Source organism: Bufo bufo, chromosome 4 (genome assembly GCF_905171765.1).
Source record: "Bufo bufo chromosome 4, aBufBuf1.1, whole genome shotgun sequence".
Taxonomy (NCBI): domain Eukaryota; kingdom Metazoa; phylum Chordata; class Amphibia; order Anura; family Bufonidae; genus Bufo; species Bufo bufo.
In genome coordinates this window covers 251412591-251435441 of record NC_053392.1, presented here as the reverse complement: position 1 = coordinate 251435441, position 22851 = coordinate 251412591, and the positions used below count along the sequence as shown (strand labels likewise).

The 22851-nt window shown below is 44.5% G+C and overlaps 1 protein-coding gene across 1 annotated transcript in view; it reads right to left on the bottom strand.

Moving 5' to 3' along the window:
• The window catches only part of LOC120999148 (5-hydroxytryptamine receptor 3A-like), a 61292-nt gene that overhangs the window by 5728 nt on the left and 32713 nt on the right, over positions 1-22851 (bottom strand). Inside the window, exons 6-8 of the mRNA XM_040430021.1 lie at positions 13655-13815; positions 7839-8049; positions 6627-6905 (exon numbers count right to left, since the gene is read on the bottom strand). Coding sequence (XP_040285955.1) covers positions 6627-6905; positions 7839-8049; positions 13655-13815 — 651 coding nt within the window. The remainder of the gene's footprint in view (positions 1-6626; positions 6906-7838; positions 8050-13654; positions 13816-22851) is intronic.

Below are 22851 nucleotides of genomic sequence, written 5' to 3'. Positions count from 1 at the left end.
ACATCCATATATAAATTTTTCTCTAAATTTATTGTTCTACATGTCTTTGATAAAAAAAAATGTTTGGGTAAAAAAAAATGGTTTGGGTAAAAGTTATAGCGTTTACAAACTATGGTACAAAAATTAGAATTTCCGCTTTTTGAAGCAGCTCTGACTTTCTGAGCACCTGTCATGTTTCCTGAGGTTCTACAATGCCCAGACAGTACAAACACCCCACAAATGACCCCATTTCGGAAAGTATACACCCTAAGGTATTCGCTGATGGGCATAGTAAGTTCATAGAACTTTTTATTTTTTGTCACAAGTTAGCGGAATATGATGATTTTTATAATTTTTTTTCCTTACAAAGTCTCATATTCCACTAACTTGTGACAAAAAATAAAAACTTCCATGAACTCACTATGCCGATCATGAAATACCTTGGGGTGTCTTCTTTCCAAAATGGGGTCACTTGTGGGGTAGTTATACTGCCCTGGCATTCTAGGGGCCCTAATTTGTGGTAAGTAGTTTGAAATCAAAATGTGTAAAAAATGACCTGAGAAATCCTAAAGGTGCTCTTTGGAATGTGGGCCCCTTTGCCCACCTAGGCTGCAAAAAAGTGTCACACATCTGGTATCACCGTACTCAGGAGAAGTTGGGCAATGTGTTTTGGGGTGTCATTTTACATATACCCATGCTGGGTGAGAGAAATATCTCGGTCAAATGCCAACTTTGTATAAAAAAAATGGGGAAAGTTGTCTTTTGTCGAGATATTTATCTCACCCAGCATGGGTATATGTAAAATGACATCCCAAAACACATTGCCCTACTTCTCCTGAGTACGGCGATACCAGATGTGTGACACTTTTTTGCAGCCTAGGTGGGCAAAGGGGCCCACATTCCAAAGAGCACCTTTAGGATTTCACAGGTAATTTTTTACACATTTTGATTTCAAACTACTTACCACACATTTGGGCCCCTAGAATGCCAGGGCAGTATAACTACCCCACAAGTGACCCCATTTTGGAAAGAAGACACCTAAAGGTATTTCGTGATGGGCATAGTGAGTTCATGGAAGTTTTTATTTTTTGTCACAAGTTAGTGGAATATGAGACTTTGTAAGAAAAAAAAAAAAAGAAAACAATCAGCATTTTCCGCTAACTTGTGACAAAAAATAAAAAATTCTAGGAACTCGCCATGCCCCTCACGGAATATCTTGGGGTGTCTTCTTTCCAAAATGGGGTCACTTGTAGGGTAGTTATACTGCCCTGGCATTTTAGGGGCCCGAATGCGTGAGAAGTAGTTTGAAATCAAAATCTGTAAAAAATGCCCTGTGAAATCCAAAAGGTGCTCTTTGGAATGTGAGCCCATTTGCCCACCTAGGCTGCAGAAAAGTGTCACACATCTGGTATCGCCGTACTCAGAAGAAGTAGGGCAATGTGATTTGGGGTGTCTTTTTACATATACCCATGCTGGGTGAGAGAAATATCTCGGCAAAAGACAACTTTTCCCATTTTTTTATACAAAGTTGGCATTTGACCAAGATATTTATCTCACCCAGTATGGGTATATGTAAAATGACACCCGAAAACACATTGCCCAACTTCTCCTGAGTACGGAGATACCACATGTGTGACACTTTTTTGCGGCCTAGATGCGCAAAGGGGCCCAAATTCCTTTTATGAGGGCATTTTTAGACATTTGGATCCCAGACTTCTTCTCACGCTTTAGGGCCCCTAAAATGCCAGGGCAGTATAAATACCCCACATGTGACCCCATTTTGGAAAGAAGACACCCCAAGGTATTCAATGAGGGGCATGGCGAGTTCATAGAATTTTTTTTATTTGGCACAAGTTAGCGGAAATAGATTTTTTTTTGTTTTTTCTCACAAAGTCTCCCTTTCCGCTAACTTGGGACAAAAATTTCAATCTTTCATGGACTCAATATGCCCCTCACGGAATACCTTGGGGTGTCTTCTTTCCGAAATGGGGTTACATGTGGGGTATTTATTCTGCCCTGGCATTTTAGGGGCCCTAAAGCGTGAGAAGAAGTCTGGAATATAAATGTCTAACAATTTTTAAGCATTTGGATTCCGTGAGGGGTATGGGGAGTTCATGTGAGATTTTATTTTTTTACACAAGTTAGTGGAATATGAGACTTTGTAAGAAAAAAAATTTCCGCTAACTTGTGCCAAAAAAATATCTGAATGGAGCCTTACAGGGGGGTGATCAATGACAGGGGGGTGATCAGGGAGTCTATATGGGGTGATCACCCCCCTGTCATTGATCACCCCCCTGTATGGCTCCATTCAGACGTCCGTATGTGTTTTGCGGATCCGATCCATGTATCCGTGGATCCGTAAAAAACATACGGACATCTGAATGGAGCCTTACAGGGGGGTGATCAATGACAGGGGGTGATCAATGACAGGGGGGAGATCAATGACAGGGGGGGTGATCAGGGAGTCTATATGAAATGATCACCCCCTTGAAAGGCTCCATTCAGACGTCCGTATGTGTTTTGCGGATCCGATCCATGTATCCGTGGATCCGTAAAAAACATACGGACGTCTGAATGGAGCCTTACAGGGGGGTTATCAATGACAGGGGGGTGATCAATGACAGGGGGGTGATCAGGGAGTCTATATGGGGTGATCACCCCCCTGTCATTGATCACCCCCTGTAAGGCTCCATTCAGACGTCCGTATGTGTTTTGCGGATCCAATCCGTGGATCCGTAAAAAACATACGGACGTCTGAATGTAGCCTTACAGGGGGGTGATCAATGACAGGGGGTGATCAGGGAGTCTATATGGGGTGATCACCCCTCCAGTCATTGCTCACCCCCCTGTAAGGCTCCATTAAGACGTCCGTATGTGTTTTGCGGATCCGATCCGTGAATCCATAAAAAAACATACGGACGTCTGAATGGAGCCTTACAGGGGGGTGATCAATGACAGGGGGGTGATCAGGGAGTCTATATGAGGTGATCACCCCTCTGTAAGGCTCCATTCAGACGTCTGTATGTGTTTTGCGGATCTGATCCATGTATCCGTGGATCCGTAAAAAACATACGGACGTCTGAATGGAGCCTTACAGGGGGGTGATCAATGACAGGGGGGTGATCAGGGAGTCTATATGGGGTGATCACCCCCCTGTCATTGATCACCCCCCTGTAAGGCTCCATTCAGACGTCCGTATGTGTTTTGCGGATCCGATCCATGTATCCGTGGATCCGTAAAAAACATACGGACGTCTGAATGGAGCCTTACAGGGGAGTGATCAATGACAGGAGGGTGATCAATGTCAGGGGGGTGATCAGGGAGTCTATATGGGGTGATCAGGGGTTCATAAGGGGTTAATAAGTGACGGGGGAATGGGTAGTGTAGTGTGGTGCTTGGTGCTACTTATTACAGAGCTGCCTGTGTCCTCTGGTGGTCGATCCAAGCAAAAGGGACCACCAGAGGACCAGGTAGCAGGTATATTAGACGCTGTTATCAAAACAGCGTCTAATATACCTGTTAGGGGTTAAAAAAATCGCATCTACAGCCTGCCAGCGAACGATCGCCGCTGGCAGGCTGCAGATCCACTCGCTTACCTTCCGATCCTGTGAACGCGGGCGCCTGTGTGCGCGCGCGTTCACAAGAAATCTCGCGTCTCGTGAGATGACGCACGGATACGTCCAGGAGGAATGAATCGACCGCCTCCAGGACGCATCCGTGTGTTAGGCGGTCCGGAGGCGGTTAAAGGGAACCTGTCACCGGGATTTGGTGTATAGAGCTGAGGACATGGGTTCCTAGATGGCCGCTAGCACATCCGCAATACCCAGTCCCTATAGCTCTGTGTGCTTTTATTGTGTAAAGAAACCGATTTGATACATATGTAAATTAACCTGAGATGAGTCCTGTCCCTGAGATGAGTCCAGTGTGAAGGAGCCCAGCACCGCCCCGCATCCTCAGAATCTCCTCCTTGCTCCCCGACGTCAGAAAGCTAGAGTGTTCCTTCCCTGTGCTGGCATTAGTCTCAGGGAAGGAACTGCGCATGCGCTAGCTCGCACATCGCAAGATTACAGCTCTCTAGCTTTCTGACGTCGGGGAGCAAGGAGGAGATTTGTTCACATGATGTTTATGACAAGAATATCTCATATATTCTCGTAAATGGGCTGTCCGGGTTCAGAGCTGAACCCGGGCATATCCCCTTCTTCACCCAGGCAGCCCCTCTGAGTGAAGCATTGGAGCATGCTCATCCTTGCCCTGCGCTTTTCTTTTATATTTTTACAATGTTAGGTGAAGGCTTCCACTTAGCAATGTTCCCGGTGACATCACTGGCACTAATGTGCAGGCTTTAGCGCTGCCCTGGCTTTTTTTACAGGCTAGGGCAGCACTAAAGACCGCTAAATGCTCAATTCAGAGGGGCTGCCTGGATGACAACTGGTTTAAGGTTGGTTTACATGTCCCAATGGAGTAGGAGATTGTCAAGAAGGGACTATTCCTTCCCGACAACGTCCTGCTCGTCAGTAATAGGAACGCTTAATGTCCCCTGGATTTGCAGTGCCCCAGTAGTTATATTCCTCCCTCCACCATACAGTCCCATGTAAGTAACATCACACCCCTCCCTTCAGCCCCTCCAACATACAGTCCCATGTAAATAGCACTATTTCCTTCTCTCTGTCATAGAATCCCATGTAAATAACATCATACCATCTCTCCAGCCCCCTCCAATATACAGTCCCATGTAAATAACATCACCTCCTCCCCAGCCGCTTCAACTTACAGTCCCAAGTAAATAAAGTCACCCCCTCCAACATGCAATCCCATGTAAACATCACCCCCTCAACATTTAGTCCCATGTAAATAACATCATTTTCCCCCACCAGCCATCTTCAACATACAGTACTATGTAAATAATATCGCCCCCTCAACATTCAGTCCCATGTAAATAACATCACTCCCTCCTACAGCCACTATCAACATACAGTCCCATGTAAATAACATGGCCCCCTCCCCAGCCACCTCCAACACACAGTTTCATGTAAATAACATCCCTCCCTTCAGCCCTAACATACAGTCCCAGTTAAATAACCTTAACTCCCAGCATTGCTCTGCCTCTCCCTTCACTTACCTCTCCTCATGTAGCAGACATCACCACAGCTTCTTCCCCCAGGACTTCTCCTCTTCACTGCTGTCCTCTCCTGCACTGGTCACGTGATGGTGACATCACCGCAGGTCCTTCTCAACCACTGCCTGTTTTACTGGTCACAAGACCTGTGATGTCACTACAGGTCCTTCAGCTCTTCCACTGCATTAGATTCAATTGTATTGCCGTCCTGTGCAATACAGTTGTATCTAGCTGGCAGGCAGGACATTCGGGGCCTGTGACAAAACATCAGGAGCCCAGGCCCCGAATGTTTTAACCTAGCAGCGCCCCTGGTTAGTAGACTGGAGAGGATTCTCTAGAGAAGGAGAGGAGTGGAATCAAGGCACGAGAGTGTAAATGGAATAGGGGGCCTGAGATAGTAACTTGTTCGCTCTTAGACACAGCCTGCGTCATATGAAAATGAAATCATAAGTAGCAAAAAAACTAAAGCTAGATGAGGTATCTGAGAGATTCAGCAGCACCGCCAGGCCCACCATGTGAGCGCATCTGTGCGCCATGGCTGATGGCACCATGCACAGAAGCACTGCTTTGTCAGGGAGGCTCCAGGAACAGAACAGTCCAGTTAATAATCACTGGGTGTGATGAGGTTCCCACATACATCAAAACAAATACCTGCCCGGCTGCACTCTCACTACACCTGTTAACGTGGCCCTGACTCAGCTACAGAACCCTGTTCACACACGGAACCCATATGCGGCTTTTTCTCAGCCCGTAGTTCCCCAGCCTCTCTAGCTGTAATCAGTCCCGTACCTGTATGGGGAAGTGTGGCCCAACAGTCCTCCCGACTCCGGCCTTGTGACCCTTGAATCCCGGCGTCACGGCATTCCCCAAACTTCGGGCTGTCACAATGCCCTGGTCTCTCAGCCTGGCGAGCTGAGACCACGCACAGAGCCTCTGCTCTGGGTCTCTGTATCTCACAGCGTATCTGTTCCCAGACTGACCTACTCTGAGGCACTTTATGCCAGCCTGATTACAGCAGGCCTCACCTGCGATCACTTCAGGTAGAAAGGAAAACCCGTACTGGAAGGGTGTGGACTGGCAACTCCCTCTACCAAGCCTAGCCACCAGTCCAAGTAAAATCCAGCCCAGAAAATGTATACAAAAATGTCTCAGCAAACTATGCTTTGCTGAGACTACTGCCACTCTCTGGATTTTATCTGTCTCACCCATCTGAGGTACCTGAAGTGGGACAACACACCTTCCAGCACTGTTCACATTACCACAGTATATAAAATATAATGGCTGAACTATGATTTTTTGATGGTGGGAATGCTCTTTAAATAGATTTTTGGGGCAATTTTCCATTTTGTATCAATTTATCATGGGTTTCCCCTGCTTGCTGTCATTAAATGGGAACTGTTTTCTTCCAGGCTTGTTACAATATAGTTATCTACCAAGAAGCAATATTTAATTGTATCATTGCCAGCACATTTATCTGAACATCAAATTGTACCTAAAGTGACGGTTGTGTTTCTGGAAACATAGATATTACCTGTGTTGACAACTTTTTCATGGCAGGAGCTGGGTGGCGGCTGTCTTGCTGGATTTTCATTAGTTGGAGGCAGAACATGTTCATTGGAAGATGTGATACCATTATTAACATTTGGGTCACTGTAACATATCAGCTGGGCTAGAAAACCCAGGACAAATCTTCTGACCCAGTAAGGCACAAAGCCGCTCTGCAGAGTCCCACGATGCAGCACATGGGTGATTATTACTGTTTCCAATAAACTGAGTACTAATAGTGCAAGGCAGACTGAGAAGTAAATGCCTGTAAAACATAAAATGAGTATACCATAGTCTTGATATTAGAAGTATGTAAAATGTAGTAAAATAAGTATAATCTGTAATGTGATATTATTCAAATAGATGCAAAATACATGAAACATATAGCACAGTAATATATTTGTTTAAATCAATATGGTTCCTCGGAAATTGACTGTAGTATGTCTGTGCGCATATGCAAAAGATAGGGAAATGAGACTGAAAACTTTACCGTAGATAGGGATCAAAGGGAAATTGCAGGTTATGTCTACATTACAGGAAAATAAAAGCAGAAATATAACACTTGTGGTCTCAAGCAGATATTGTTATGGTCATGTCTGGTATCTGGACATCCAGATGCTTCTTCTCCTCCTGTTCAGTCTCTTGCCTTGTCTGGCTGCACAGCGGTATCAGGTTACAAGGCAATCAGCGCCCAAAGATGACATCAGATCTGGCTGTTTATAGGGGAATAGTCCTGCCATGTATTGCCTGATAATTGAAGTTCATTCCTTTCCAGATTCTTGTTTCTGACGATGGTGTAGAACTTGACCTTGGCCTTGTTACTGACCTGGCGCCTACCTTGTCTGGTACCTGATGTTATGCCCCTAGCTCGTACCCTTGGCTACACTTTTGACTACATTCCCATCTAGTTCTCTCGCCTGTTGCATCCTGACCGTCCTCCTGCTGAAGACACTTGTCTCTGATTTTGACTATGCTACTTCTGCATCAGCACTACTGCTTCTAGTCTATGACTGTTCTGGGAACAGCGACCTGTGAATCTTCCTGCAGCACAATGCATAGTTACTTGTGTGGGTAAAGGGGATCTGTTAGACTCTTCACCCCAATAGGACACCAAGTGGATTACAGCTTAGAGCAACCACATATTTGGTATGCGACTATACAGATATCCAGTATTTAGAAGAAATAGCAAGATGCTCACCGATCAGTGGAGTCCCATTGGCTGTGCTTGGTAGTAAGTCATTCATTATAAGTAAGAACACAGTGTATCCCAAAAGCAAGGTCATCTTGAATGATGCACGGTCAGTACTGTGTGGTGGAAGGAAGAAGCTCAGTATGTCAATCAGCATCAGGAAGGCACTAGGGATAAGTAGATTCACCACATAGAGGACAGAACGACGTCTGATCACTACCTGTATGGGGCAGATAGGATCAGAATCTGAGCGTGACAATTCTCAAATATTTACAGGACGACAATTTCTATTAGTTAAAAGGGAGGGAAGAAATGCAAATGAGCTCTTAACAAGCTTTGCCTCTAATGCCACCAGATGTAAGGCAGCTATCCTATAAGTCAATATTTAGCTCTTAAAATAAGCCTTGAGACATGACTTGGATATTAAATAAGCCAGCATCTCATCTGCAGACAGCTGTTTCGGGGTGATTGCCCCTCATCAGTGCAGAGCAGAGAGTACTGGCTTAACTGGGTAGGAGGCCTGTGTCCGAGCAAGGGGGGAACTAAATATATGCATTTTCTTTATGAGTATTTCTCTCTCTCTATATATATATATATATATATATATATATATATATATATATATATATACACAGTACAGACCAAAAGTTTGGACACACCTTCTCATTCAAAGAGTTTTCTTTATTTTCATGACTATCAAAATTGTAGATTCACACTGAAGGCATCAAAACTATGAATTAACACATGTGGAATTATATACATAACAAACAAGTGTGAAACAACAGAAAATATGTCATATTCTAGGTTCTTCAAAGTAGCCAGCTTTGCTTTGATTACTGCTTTGCACACTCTTGGCATTCTCTTGATGAGCTTCAAGCGGTAGTCCCCTGAAATGGTTTTCACTTCACAGGTGTGCCCTGTCAGGTTTAATAAGTGGGATTTCTTGCCTTATAAATGGGGTTGGGACCATCAGTGGCATTGAGGAGAAGTCAGGTGGATACACAGCTGATAGTCCTACTGAATAGACTGTTAGAATTTGTATTATGGCAAGAAAAAAGCAGCTAAGTAAAGAAAAACGAGTGGCCATCATTACTTTAAGAAATGAAGGTCAGTCAGTCAGCCGAAAAATTGGGAAAACTTTGAAAGTAAGGGCTATTTGACCATGAAGGAGAGTGATGGGGTGCTGCGCCAGATGACCTGGCCTCCACAGTCACCGGACCTAAACCCAATCGAGATGGTTTGGGGTTAGCTGGACCGCAGAGTGAAGGCAAAAGGGCCAACAAGTGCTAAGCATCTCTGGGAACTCCTTCAAGACTGTTGGAAGACCATTTCAGGGGACTACCTCTTGAAGCTCATCAAGAGAATGCCAAGAGTGTGCAAAGCAGTAATCAAAGCAAAAGGTGGCTACTTTGAAGAACCTAGAATATGACATATTTTCAGTTGTTTCACACTTGTTTGTTATGTATATAATTCCACATGTGTTAATTCATAGTTTTGATGCCTTCAGTCATGAAAATAAAGAAAACTCTTTGAATGAGAAGGTGTGTCCAAACTTTTGGTCTGTACTGTATATATTGTACCCCTTTTATAAAACAACCTGATGTAATCAGAGGCTACTGAACAATGCACTGGCAGAATTAGATTAATTATTTGATTTTAGGGGGTAAAATATTAGGATTCACATCTGATATATCCTTCTTATTCCACTGCAGTCTTCTTGCATGGTGAACAATCATAACGTATACTGTAATGAACCATTAAATTCCATTTGTGCTGGTTGCCCACATGCTGCTGTATATTTGTAAAATCTATGACGTTACAAATACAGTGATCAAATATGTGGCACTTACTCCAAGTATTTGCTTCATAGCCACATGTTTTTTCCTCATTCTTCCTGAAAAGGGGTTGAAATAAATGGACTGTCCATGTAAAGCATGGACTTTCTAGTTTCTCCAGAGCAGGTAGCTGCTCTGTGCTGTGGCTAATACACTCCTCAACATTGATATTACAATACCAAGAAGAAAAGTTGTGAAATTATGGAAATCACAGGAACAATAACAGCCCTAAACAACTTTTTAACACTTTTAACTCCCTTCTCCATCCCCCAGCGCCCCCCCCCCCCCCCGTCTCCTCTCTTCTCAGCTGAGGACTTTGCCAAATATTTCAAACAAAAGATAGTCAACATCAGAGAAAGCTTCGCTACACAGTCCCCACAGACCCTCTACACAACTGCTCGGTCCTCTTCTCCCAAAACCCGCTTCTCCACCATTACAGAAGTAAAAGTCTCCACTCTACTTTCCAGATCACATCTCACCACCTGTGCACTTGACCCAATCCCATCCCACCTCATCCCTAACCTCACCACAGTGTTTATCCCAGCCCTAACTCATCTCTTCAACCTATTACTAACCTCTGGTATCTTCCCCTCTGCTTTTAAACACGCTACCAATACACCCATCCTCAAAAAGCCTTCACTTGACCCATCTTCCTTGTCCAGTTATCGCCCCATATCACTTCTTCCGTATGCCTCAAAGCTACTTGAACAACATGTCCATTCTGAACTGTCCTCTCACCTTTCCTCCTGCTCCCTCTTTAACCGCCTACAATCTGGCTTCCGACCCCACCATTCGACTGAGACTGCCCTCACCAATGACCTACTGACAGCCAAAACCAAGAAACAATACTCTGTCCTCCTTCTCCTTGACCTGTCCTCTGCCTTCGACACTGTTGACCACTCCCTTCTGTTGCAAACTCTCTCATCTCTTGGCATCACTGACCTGGCCCTCTCCTGGATCACATCATACCTCACAGACCGGACGTTTAGCGTCTCCCACTCCCACACCACCTCCTCGTCTCATTCCCTCTCTGTTGGTGTCCCGCAAGGCTCTGTCCTAGGACCCCTGCTCTTCTCTATCTACACTTTTGGCCTGGGACAGCTCATAGAGTCCCATGGTTTTCAGTATTACTCCTACGCTGACGACACACAAATCTACCTCTCTGGTCCAGACATCATCACCTTACTATCCAGAATCCCACAATGTCTATATTCTATATCATCCTTCTTCTCCTCTCGCTTTCTAAAACTTAACATGGATAAAACAGAATTCATCCTCTTTCCCCCATCTTGCTCAACCCCCCCAACAGACCTATCTATCACGATCAATGGCTGCACACTCTCCCTGGTCAACCAAGTCCGCTGCCTTGGAGTGACCTTGGATTCTGCCCTCTCCTTGAGACCGCACATCCAAGCACTTTCCACCACCTCCCGCATCCGTGCTTTCCCTAACTTTGAATCTGCGGAAATGCTTGTACATGCCCTCATCATCTGCCGCCTAGACTACTGCAACACTCTTCTATGTGGCCTTCCATCTAGCACTCTCGCACCCCTCCAATCTACCCTCAACTCAGTTGCCCGACTAATCCACCTCTCACCCTATTACTCCTCTGCCTCTCCCCTCTGCCAATCCCTTCACTGGCTCCCCATTGCCCAGCGAATATACTTCAAAGTACTAACAAATACATACAAGGCCGTCCATAACCTGTCCCCTCCCTACATCTCTGAACTACTTTCCCGATACCCCCCACCCGCACTCTCCGATCCTCACAAGACATCCTTCTCTCCTCTTCTCTCATCGCCTCTTCCCACAATCGACTCCAAGATTTCTCCCGTGCATCCCCCATACTCTGGAACTCGCTACCCCAACATATCAGACTCTCACCTACAGTGGAATCCTTCAAAAGAAACCTGAAAACCCACCTCTTCAGACAAGCCTACAACCAGTGACCCTGCTGCCTCCATACCGCCATGACCAACTTCACCCACACTTACTGTGTCCTTCTCCCATACCATGTAGATTGTAAGCCCTCACGGTCAGGGCCCTCTCTCCTTCTGTACCAGTTTGTAACTCGTCTTGTTTATGATTAGTGCAATTGTCTGTATTATGTATGTGCACCGCTTATCATATGTACATCGCTATGGAATGAATGGCGCTTTAATAATAAATAATAATAATATGTTAATTATATGCAAATGATAAAAAATGGACAAAAAAATATTCAAAACATCTTTATTTATTCAGTATGGAGTATGAGGCCACGTATATAAATACACACCCTTACAGGCCTTGGCATGCTATCACTGAGGGTATTAAGGGTTTTCTGATGAATGTTCTGCCACGCTGAATGCACTTGTGCACATGAATCAAGATCTGCTGGCAGCTCCTTTTTGCAGTTGCCGACCTATGACGTCCCAGATATGCTTGATGGTAGACAAGTCTGGAGACGCTACATGCCATGGTTGCAAGTTTCAGCCAAGCAGGTTGCTCACAGTAGCAGAAGCAACATGCAGCCTGACGTCCTGTTGAAAAACAGCTCATGGGACACTTTGGAGAAATGGCTGTACCACTGGTTCAATGACCAAATCAATGTAGCGCCGAGCTCTTACTGTATCTGAAATGAAGACCAAAGGGGTCAGTCTACTGTAAATTATTCCATGTCACACCAGAATCCTGGGAGTAGGACCATGTGATGTTCCCTTGTGAAGGTCTCTTCATGGGATTGCCCACGTGATCTTCAGACCAATCTTTGGCTATCATTACATTCAAGACAAAACCGGGACCATTATAGCCTTTGAGAGTAGTGGCATGAGGTCAATGGAACGAGTAGTGGCATGAGGTCAATGGAACACCTGTAGCCAGACATCTGGCTCGTATTGCAAATACTAGGCATATTTTGCTGCCCTCGCCTCGGGATATGACGTACAGTTTAATTTGTCGTACAGAATGGATGACTACGCACCATTCTTCTAATCAAACAATCAGTCCGTTCAGCGGCTCATCTTTGTTTTCCCAATCATCAGGACACACAATGTTGAAGAGTGCTGATATCTCCATCTAGGCACATAGCGATCTGCCAGAGCAATAAACCAAGGTCTCTCAAGGATTCTGTCCTTCTCAGTTTGTGACAAGTGGTGATAACTGGCACATCGATGAACAGAAGGCATCGCACAATTATCCTGTACAAGTTGTTTCGAAGTCTAAGGTTTCATGTGGCTAAAAACTTTGCTTTTAATCTAGCTTTTCTGCCCCCCCCCCCCCCAATACCACAGATTGAAGCTAAGTGCTTGAAAATTTCTCGATTTGCAATCTTATTCTATCTTTTTTCAGTTGCGATTTCAATATTGAGGAGTGTAGATGACGACCCTCAGAAATCCCTATTAGTATTTAATTAAGCATTTTGTTAAAGGGGTTTTCTGAGATTTTTATACTGAAGACCTATCCTCAGGATTGGTCATCAATATCTGATCGGACCACCGCCAATCAGCTGTTTGAGAAGGCACCGGCGTTCCTGTGAGCGCCGATGCCTTCTGTCTTCTTTTCCTAGGCCAGTGACAACACGTTTAAATATCACGTGGCCTAGGAGCAGCTGAATGCGATACCAAGCACAGCCACTATACAATGTATGGCGCTGTGCTGGGTGAGCTGCGAGAAGACAGCTCTCAGGAGCGCCAGTGTCTTATAAAAATAGGTCATCAGTATAAAAATCTCGGAAAACACTTAACCAAACAACCCCTGTAATATTTTATTTTAGGAAAATAACATATATTTTAAAAGAAAATCATTCTAGAAAAAAAAAATAGTTTCGGTTGACAAATAGAATAAAACACTACAACAGCAAACAAATATAGAATATTGTATCACACAAGAATACACAATGGGGGAATAGGCTTGTTAAATTTAGCATTTTGTTTGGAATCCAGTAAACATTAGCATTTTTATATTCAAAGCACTCCTCTTTCTGACATTTTGTTTTAAAAGCATCCTCACCCAAAATGTAATTATATCCCATTCATCAATGCCAAATTTCAGAATATCAGGTTTGCCTTCAATTCTAAGGAGCTCCCATTCACCGCTTGTCTCCAAGTACTGTAGAGAGTTCTGAAGGATTTGTTCCACAGGAAGGGCCAACCCTAGGCGCACATCCCTCACTGCAAGAAGAACAAAGAATACATTTGCACTACATTATAGTGATGCTCCACTTAAAATAAAGATTGTGCTGCAAATATATCTCATGTATAGACAAGCATGGAGCCTGAATATCTAAAAATTCATACATACTTCCAAGCAGGATGTCTTCATATTTATAATTTAGCCTGTTAAATATATTCTGCATGTTCTGTATTGCAGACTATACTAAACACGGTCAGAGCATGGAAAGCAACAGCATACAGTGGGATGCGAAAGTTTGGGCAACCTTGTTAATCGTCATGATTTTCCTGTATAAATCGTTGGTTGTTACGATAAAAAATGTCAGTTAAATATATCATATAGGAGACACACACAGTGATATTTGAGAAGTGAAATGAAGTTTATTGGATTTACAGAAAGTGTGCTATAATTGTTTATCAAAATTAGGCAGGTGCATAAATTTGGGCACTGTTGTCATTTTATTGATTCCAAAACCTTTAGAACTAATTATTGGAACTCAAATTGGCTTGGTAAGCTCAGTGACCCCTGACCTACATACACAGATGAATCAAATTGTGAGAAAGAGTATTTAAGGGGGTCAATTGTAAGTTTCCCTCCTTTTTTAATTTTCTCTGAAGAGTAGCAACATGGGGGTCTCAAAACAACTCTCAAATGACCTGATGACCTGAAGACAAAGATTGTTCACCATCATGGTTTAGGGGAAGGATACAGAAAGCTGTCTCAGAGATTTCAGCTGTCTGTTTCCACAGTTAGGAACATATTGAGGAAATGGAAGACCACAGGCTCAGTTCAAGTTAAGGCTCAAAGTGGCAGACCAAGAAAAATCTCGGATAGACAGAAGCGACGAATGGTGAGAACAGTCAGAGTCAACCCACAGACCAGCACCAAAGACCTACAACATGATCTTGCTGCAGATGGAGTCACTGTGCATCGTTCAACCATTCGGCGCACTTTACACAAGGAGATGCTGTATGCGAGAGTGATGCAGAGGAAACCTTTTCTCCACCCACAGCACAAAAAGTGCCGCTTGAGGTGGGCTAAAGCACATTTGGACAAGCCAGCTTCATTTTGGAATAAGGTGCTGTGGACTGATGAAACTAAAATTGAGTAATTTGGCCATAACAAGGGGCGTTATGCATGGAGGAAAAAGAACACAACATTCCAAGAAAAACACCTGCTACCTACAGTAAAATATGGTGGTGGTTCCATCATGCTGTGGGGCTGTGGGGCCAGTGCAGGGACTGGGAATCTTGTCAAAGTTGAGGGACGCATGGATTCCACTCAGTATCAGCAGATTCTGGAGACCAATGTCCAGGAATCAGTGACAAAGCTGAAGCTGCGCCGGGGCTGGATCTTTCACCAAGACAACGACCCTAAACACTGCTCAAAATCCACTAAGGCATTTATGCAGAGGAACAAGTACAACGTTCTGGAATGGCCATCTCAGTCCCCAGACCTGAATATAATTGAAAATCTGTGGTGCGACTTAAAGAAAGCTGTCCATGCTCGGAAGCCATCAAACCTGAATGAACTAAAGATGTTTTGTAAAGAGGAATGGTCCAAAATACCTTCAACCAGAATCCAGACTCTCATTGGAACCTACAGGAAGCGTTTAGAGGCTGTAATTTCTGCAAACGGAGGATCTACTAAATATTGATTTCATTTCTTTTTTGTGGTGCCCAAATTTATGCACCTGCCTAATTTTGTTTAAACAATTATAGCACACTTTCTGTAAATCCAATAAACTTCATTTCACTTCTCAAATATCACTCTGTGTGTCTCCTATATGATATATTTAACTGACATTTTGTATCTTAACAACCAACGATTTATACAGGAAAATCATGACGATTAACAAGGTTGCCCAAACTTTCGCATCCCACTGTATAATGGAGGATGGCCCAGCAAACACTGTTGGCTCCATGAAAGATACTTTTACTATAAATCCCAGAACATTTACTGTTAGTGTCAGGCACTGAGTCCACCATGATAAAAAGGGACACAACAAAAATACGTTTTGACAATTCATTGACATTACACTACCCCCTCTATTGATAATCCCAAACACAATTGATTCAGCCAGGAAAGAACAACACTGTTTTGAACAAACTGTGTTTGGGCTATGTGGTTGTGGGTGAGGGGGCACTTATGAGGGTTATTTTCTGTTCCGCAATTCAGCTACAGCCATGGTCTTGGTTTGTTTGAAAACTGACAATGGATAATATCTCAGTATCTGTTGAGGAAGGGTTGAGACGCATGCATATATATATATACATACATGCATGCAAACACTATGATATATATGCATGCATTAATCACGTTATAGGAGGATGTGCGCGGATGTTCCCAGCATCTGCGCACATCTGCCCTTAGTGGCCCACAGGGGCTCATGTAGCCCCTGTGGGATATATGTGATCCCCTTTAATATATGTAGGGGCTTGTGCCCCCTTATAATGTAGGGGCTTGTGCCCCCTTATAATGTAGGGGCTTGTGCCCCCTTATAATGTAGGGGCTTGTGCCCCCTTATAATGTAGGGGCTTGTGCCCCCTTATCTGTGCCCCCTTATATATATGAATGTGGCCCCTTATATAATCCCCCTTAGAATGTATGATTAATGTATACATGTGTATGGATGTGCCCCAAGCATCAATACACATGTATATTATATATATATTCCCCCCCCCCCCCCTCCTACACCTGAAACCAGATGCATCGGTGTGGATGTCCCCCAAGCATTCACACCGATGCAATCTGGCTAATTGCATCAGAATGACAAGGGTCCGGTCATCCTGATGGAAACAAAGAGCTCAGATTCAACAGAATCTGAGCCCTTTGATATAATTGTCGCCAGCGCCGCAGCGAAATTAACATCTCGCTGGCCGGAATGTAGAGTGCCACAGGCGGGAGATCAAAGGCTTCTCCCGCCTGGTGTGCAGCGCGTCCCCGATGTGCGGGCCGGCGCAGTGACATCATATCACTGCGCCGGCCCACGTGGATGATGGGCGCGCGCCCCCTGGTGCACGGCGCGGGAGTGCGGGCCGCCGGGGATAAATATCCGGCGGCCCCTGCACTCAGAGTTGAACATCTGAGCCCCCACCTGGAAGAGGAGCGCGTCCTGCGCTCCGGGAGTCAGGGCCCCCCACGTGGCAGCCGACCGGACCGGAACCCCCCCCCCCTTCAGATAGGAGAGCGCGATCGGCGCTCAAGGCTGCCCTCCTCAGGAGAGAGGATCGGGACCCCCCCCCCCCAGGACGAACGAGCAGACCCCTGGACGCGAGCATAAGTATCACCCCCTATTAACCCCTATCCCACCAACCATCCACATCCCCTATCCCTGTACCACCTACCCCTGACAACCCCATTACCCCTGGTACACCCCTGATATACCCCCCTGGTACCCTGGTTCCCTATTTAACCCCTGGGTTACCCCTGCATCCCCTGGTTCCCTACCCTGTACACCCCTTGTCGACCCTATTATCCCTGGAAACCCCTTGTTGCCCTGATTCCTGATTTACCTTGGTTAACCCCAGTATTCCCTGCCTTGGTTAACCCCTGCATTCCCCTGGTTAAACTCTGTAGAGCATGCCTCTGCTCTGCAAACAATCCTTCTTCCCTGTGTTCCTTGGCCTGCAGGCATTAACCCCTGCAGTGCCACAATTGTGTAATTAACCCTCTTGTAACCCCGTAGGGACAGTGAGTACAGACGGGTGGGTTATTGTTAAATATACTTGTATGTGGGAATTGTCTAGTTAGTTTATGGGTGGAATATGGGAATGTGTAGTGTAGTTTAGGATTGTATATTTAGTGCTGTATTGTTAGTGTATTGCGTGCGTAGTGTATTGTAAGCAATAAATACTGTGTTACTTGTAACTATCTGTGTAACGTGTAGTTATTGGCGATAGTTAGTTAGTTAGGCGCATGCAGCTAGCGTAGCGATCAGTGTAAAGCATAGCGAAAGTATTGTGTTATTAGTTTATAAAGGTATAAATGGGCGGAGTCATCAATAGACGGCTCCTCCCATTTAGGAATATTAATTATTGATATTTGCATAAATATTGGTGATTAATATTCCCCCTTTACAGTATCCAACTAAGCTGGAGTTGCAATCTTGGTCTTGTTTGAAAGTGTTAAAACAAACTAGGATCATGGTGCTAACTTCAATGCAACTATTCCATTACTGCTGTTCGTAACAGGTCCCAATGAGACCTGCATAAACTTGCAGCTCTCGCTCCCAACTCGATTTTTAAAGGCTGTATCTTTTGTCTTATGGCAGCTAGCATCATGATCCTAGTCTTATTTTAAAGTTGTTAAACTAGACCAAGATCACAGCTCTAGCTCAATCGGATCCTAAGATTAAACAGTCCTCCCCCCATTCAGCCAGATCCGAGATAGCAAATAATTGTGCTGCAATTTTGAAAATGACTTGCTAAGCTATTGCAGACTTGCCAAGCTTCACAAGTATGTTGCAAACTTGTAGCAAGTCTGCTTTGCAAGTCTCCAGATTAACTTGCTTTTGCAAACTTGCTGCAAATTCTCGTTAAGTTATTATGCTCTTGCTAGAGACTTGCCAAGCAAATTTGCTGCAAGTTGAAAAAGTGTCAACTAGAACTTGTGCTGCAAGTTCTCTGCAAGTGTACAACTTGCCAGATAATGTGTGCAGCAAGTTAACAAGACTTACAATTTAACCCTGCCACAAGTTTGTGGCAAGTTATCCTTGCTATCTGGGATGTGATCTCAGCCAGCCTGGTGGAGAGCATGAGCAGTGGGGGACATGCTGACAGTCTGAAGTAAGGAGAGACATAGATTGTCTCTCCCTGTGTAACATAGGTTCCCAGGGTTGGAGTAAAATCGACTTCTATACACGTTGTCAATCCCCACTCCCCCATCAATCAGATAGCATACTTGCTACTAATGTTACTGGTCCTTAAAAGGGCATCTGTCAGCAGATTTGTACCTATGACACTGGCCGACCTATTACATGTGCGCTTGGCAGCTGAAGGCATCTGTGTTGGTCCCAGGTTCATATGTGCCCACATTGCTGAGAAAAATATATAGTTTAAAAATATGCGAATGAGCCTCTAGGAGCAACGGGGGCGTTCCCATTAGACCTAGAGGTTCAGCTCTCTCTGCAACTACCATGGCCTTTCCACTTTGATTGACAGGGACAGGCAGTGAAAAAATCATCACACCTGGCCCTGCCAATCAAAGCAGAGAGAGCACGGCAGTTGCAGAGAGAGAAGAGTTTCTAGGTGTAACGGCAACACCCCCATTGTTCCTAGGGGCTCAATTGCTTGTATTTAAACTTCATTTTTCACAGCTTTGTGGGCACATATGAACATGGGACCAACACAGATGTCTTCAGCTGCCAAGTGCACATGTAACAGGTCAGCCAGTGTCATAGGTACAAATCTGTTGACAGATGACCTATCCCTGATGTTTCTGGAAGCTGCGGTGCTCACCAACCCTCTGGTGAGTGCTGTGGCCTCCTGGCAGCTTGTTACTGCAGCTCACTACTATACTGACAGGCACAGGCTGTGCCTGGCTGCCATATTGAGACCTTAGCATCCTGCCATCTGTTTTGCAGTGGTGCCGATGCCTCAGAGAGAGCTCCCTCCTTTTAAACCACTCACTGTACTATTGACCGCGGCATCTAAGGGGTTAAACGGCCTGGGTAGCTGCTTCTGCCACTCCGAGATGTGAGAGCTGGGCTCTTGCTCTACGCTGCAAGGCAGACCCATGCAGCACTTAGACTAGCAGCCTAGCCTAAGGCCTGTTAGTAACTGCCATAGAAAGGCATATTGGTGGTCAATAACTGGTTAACAGTTAAATGCACCAGTCATTACACTGGGTCCAGTAATTGGCTGCAATGGTCGCATGTGTTGATCTGATGTCACCACTGCAGCAAAGTAAACAAAAACCAGTGGGAATTATTGGAGCACCATTTAACCCCTTCAGAACCAAACGATTTTTCACCTTAAATCCCAGGCTGATTTTTGCAAATCTGACGTGTCACTTTATGTGGTAATAACTCTACTTACTTTTACTTATCCAAACCATTCTGAGATTCTTTTATCATTACACATTTTACTTCATGTTAGGGATAAATTTGAGTCAATATGTTTTTCTTTTATGTCTAGAAAAATCCCAAATTTACCGAAAATTTTGAAAAATTAGCAATTTTCCAAATTTGAATTTCTCTGTTTTTAAGGGCTCATGGACACGACCGTCACCTGTTTTTTCTTTAAGTTGCGGATTTGCAAAACACGGATACTGGCCTTGTACATTCGCATTTTGCAGAACTGAATGTCCAGCCCATAATAGCACAGTCCTATTCCTGTCTGTAAAACGGACAAGAATAGGATGTGTTGTATTTTTTTTGCATTGAAGTGAATGGGTCCGCATCCAACACGCAAAAAATGCAGATCGCATTCAGACACTCCCAAAAAGTGATCCCATTTTGGAAACTACGGGATAAGGTGACAGTTTTATTGGTACTATTTTGTGGTACATATGATTTTTTGATTCCTCAATATTACAATTTTTGTGAGGCAAGGTAACCAAAAAATGACTGGCACAGTCTTCATCTTTTTTTTTACAGCGTTATCCTGACAGGATAGATCATGTGTTGTTTTTATAGAGTAGGTCGTTATGGATGCGACAATACCAAATATGTGTATTTCTTTTGTTTTTTTGTTTCAGTTTAACATTTTTTGTTTCCATTTTCTTAAAGCCATTTTTTTTATATTTTTCCGCTGATCGTCTTGTCTAGGGGCTTGTTTGTGTGGGAAGAATAGATCTTTTCATTGGTACTATTCGGGTACATATAATTTTTTGATCTTTCAATATTACACTTTTTTGGGGTTAAGGTGACCAAAAAATGGCTGCTTTGGGACAGTTTTTTATTTTTTTTTATTTTTTTATGGCATTCACCTGAGGGGTTAGATTATATGATATTGTTATAAGGCCACTTGTTACAGATGCAGTGATGTCTACTATATCCGTTTTTCCTTTTCTTCTATTTTTTTTTTTACAAATTTATATGTCTTTATTATGGGAAAGGGGTGTTGTTTTTTAACTTTTATTTTTTTAATTATGAAAAACTTTTTTTTTTTACTTTAAATTTTCCCCCCTCTGTGGGACTTCCAACATTTGGGGCTGATCCCCTCTACAATGCATTACAATACATTGTGTATTATAATGCATTGCCTGTCAGCTTGTACACTGACAGAGTGCCTATGAAACCCAATCAAGCTTCCGTAGCTGGCAGACTCCGATGCCTGTGGAAGGCATTGGGCTGCCATACCAGTCTATGGGTCCCAATCACTACAACGCAAAGACCTGATGATGTCGCAGAGGATGCCTGTACCCTCCACAAACCCCACACATGCCGTTGTCAGCATTGACTGCGGCATACAAGGGGTAATTATGCTGGCATTGGTGTATTCACTGATGCTGGCACATACAACAGGGGCTCAGCTGTCAGTAACAGCCAGGCCGCTGCTGCTGATTGAGTGCCCTGAGCCCACCTTATCAGAGTGCCATACATGTATGGCGCTTGGACTTAAGTTATTTCCGGTAGCGCCATACATGTACGGTGCTGGTATCCTGCAGATTAACAGTAAAGTAATGATTTATTTTAATCACCCACACCCCAGGCTCATTTTTATTAACAATGCGAGGAGAAGAAAATAGTAGAGTTGCGGCACTCACCAGGATACAGATAAGTAACTTTATTGAAGCTTCCTTGGAAGTAGATACATTAGGGATCCAGGGGCGGACACACTGTTGCAGGCGGCGACGGCCGTTTCGCGCGTGGGATCGTGCTTCCTCAGGCCGCTCAATACGTCATGGCGCAAGTACGCACTTTATAGAGGCGGACAGGGGACGGCCGGCGCCGTCATCCACAGCTGTTCGCTCCTGAAGTGAAATGACATATATTAAAAACAAGCGCACAGCAGTAACAATCTAAATATAATCAAATAGCAACATAAGTACAGGATCAAACACAATTCACTTGCTAATACCCCCACACAGTGGGACATGTATGCAAGGACCTGGATAAGTAGGAAAGATATAATACAAAGACAATACATACGGTGTCCCTGTAAACAGAGGGGGGACGTGCGCAACATTAGCATAATCAAAAACAGGCGCGTAACAAAGGACTAAGTGGACAAAGGCACCTAATGCTGAGCAGAAGGTAAAAAAGCATAAAGCGGGAAATATAAAACAAAGGATAGCCAAATATGGAGAGACACAGACCCGTAGATATGTACACAGATACATTGAGCGCATTCAAATTACAGAAAGACAGACATGTCATTTCTGTCATTCATGCCCGCTGGGCCCATAGCGCCCGTCTGCATTATCCACCTTGCCTCCCTCTGCAGGATTAGGCGGTGTCGATCCCCCCCACGAGGGATGGGACGACATGCTCCACCCCTGCAAAGGAGAGGCAACGCGGATGAGCGTCATGGGCGGTACGAATATGGTCAATAAGGCGAGGACTGCCTCTGCCTGACCTAATAGAGCCGACATGCTCGCGTATACGCTCAAAAAGGGGACGTATAGTCTTTCCTACGTAAAAACGTCCACACGCTGACAACAGCGGTTTCACCGGTGGGGGCAGTGCCGCCGTGTTTCTTTCTCTCTCTTTGCCTGATTTAACTACTCCACACATTATGGCAGAGCACGCCGATACCACCCAGACCGCCGATCCGGCATCAGCAAATGCACCTGATACAGCATGTGGTCTTATTCAGGGTCGAGAAGGGGCGGACACATTCTTTGCTATCTGCGACCAGCAGGACTATGTGCTTGCCATTAGCACTAAGAATTTGGAAACTAAAATATTTCAGTTAGCGGATAAGGAGGTGAGACTCTTCTGGACCATTGAGTCCCTCAAATCCTACAAAGAAAGCGGACGGGTCCCTCGAGGCCTGCGCCTGTTCAAAGATATTGTCCAGTATGACGATGATCCCCAGTTCACAGGGGAGTGGAAGGCTGCGCACCAGCGCTTTTCTACAGAGCTTATG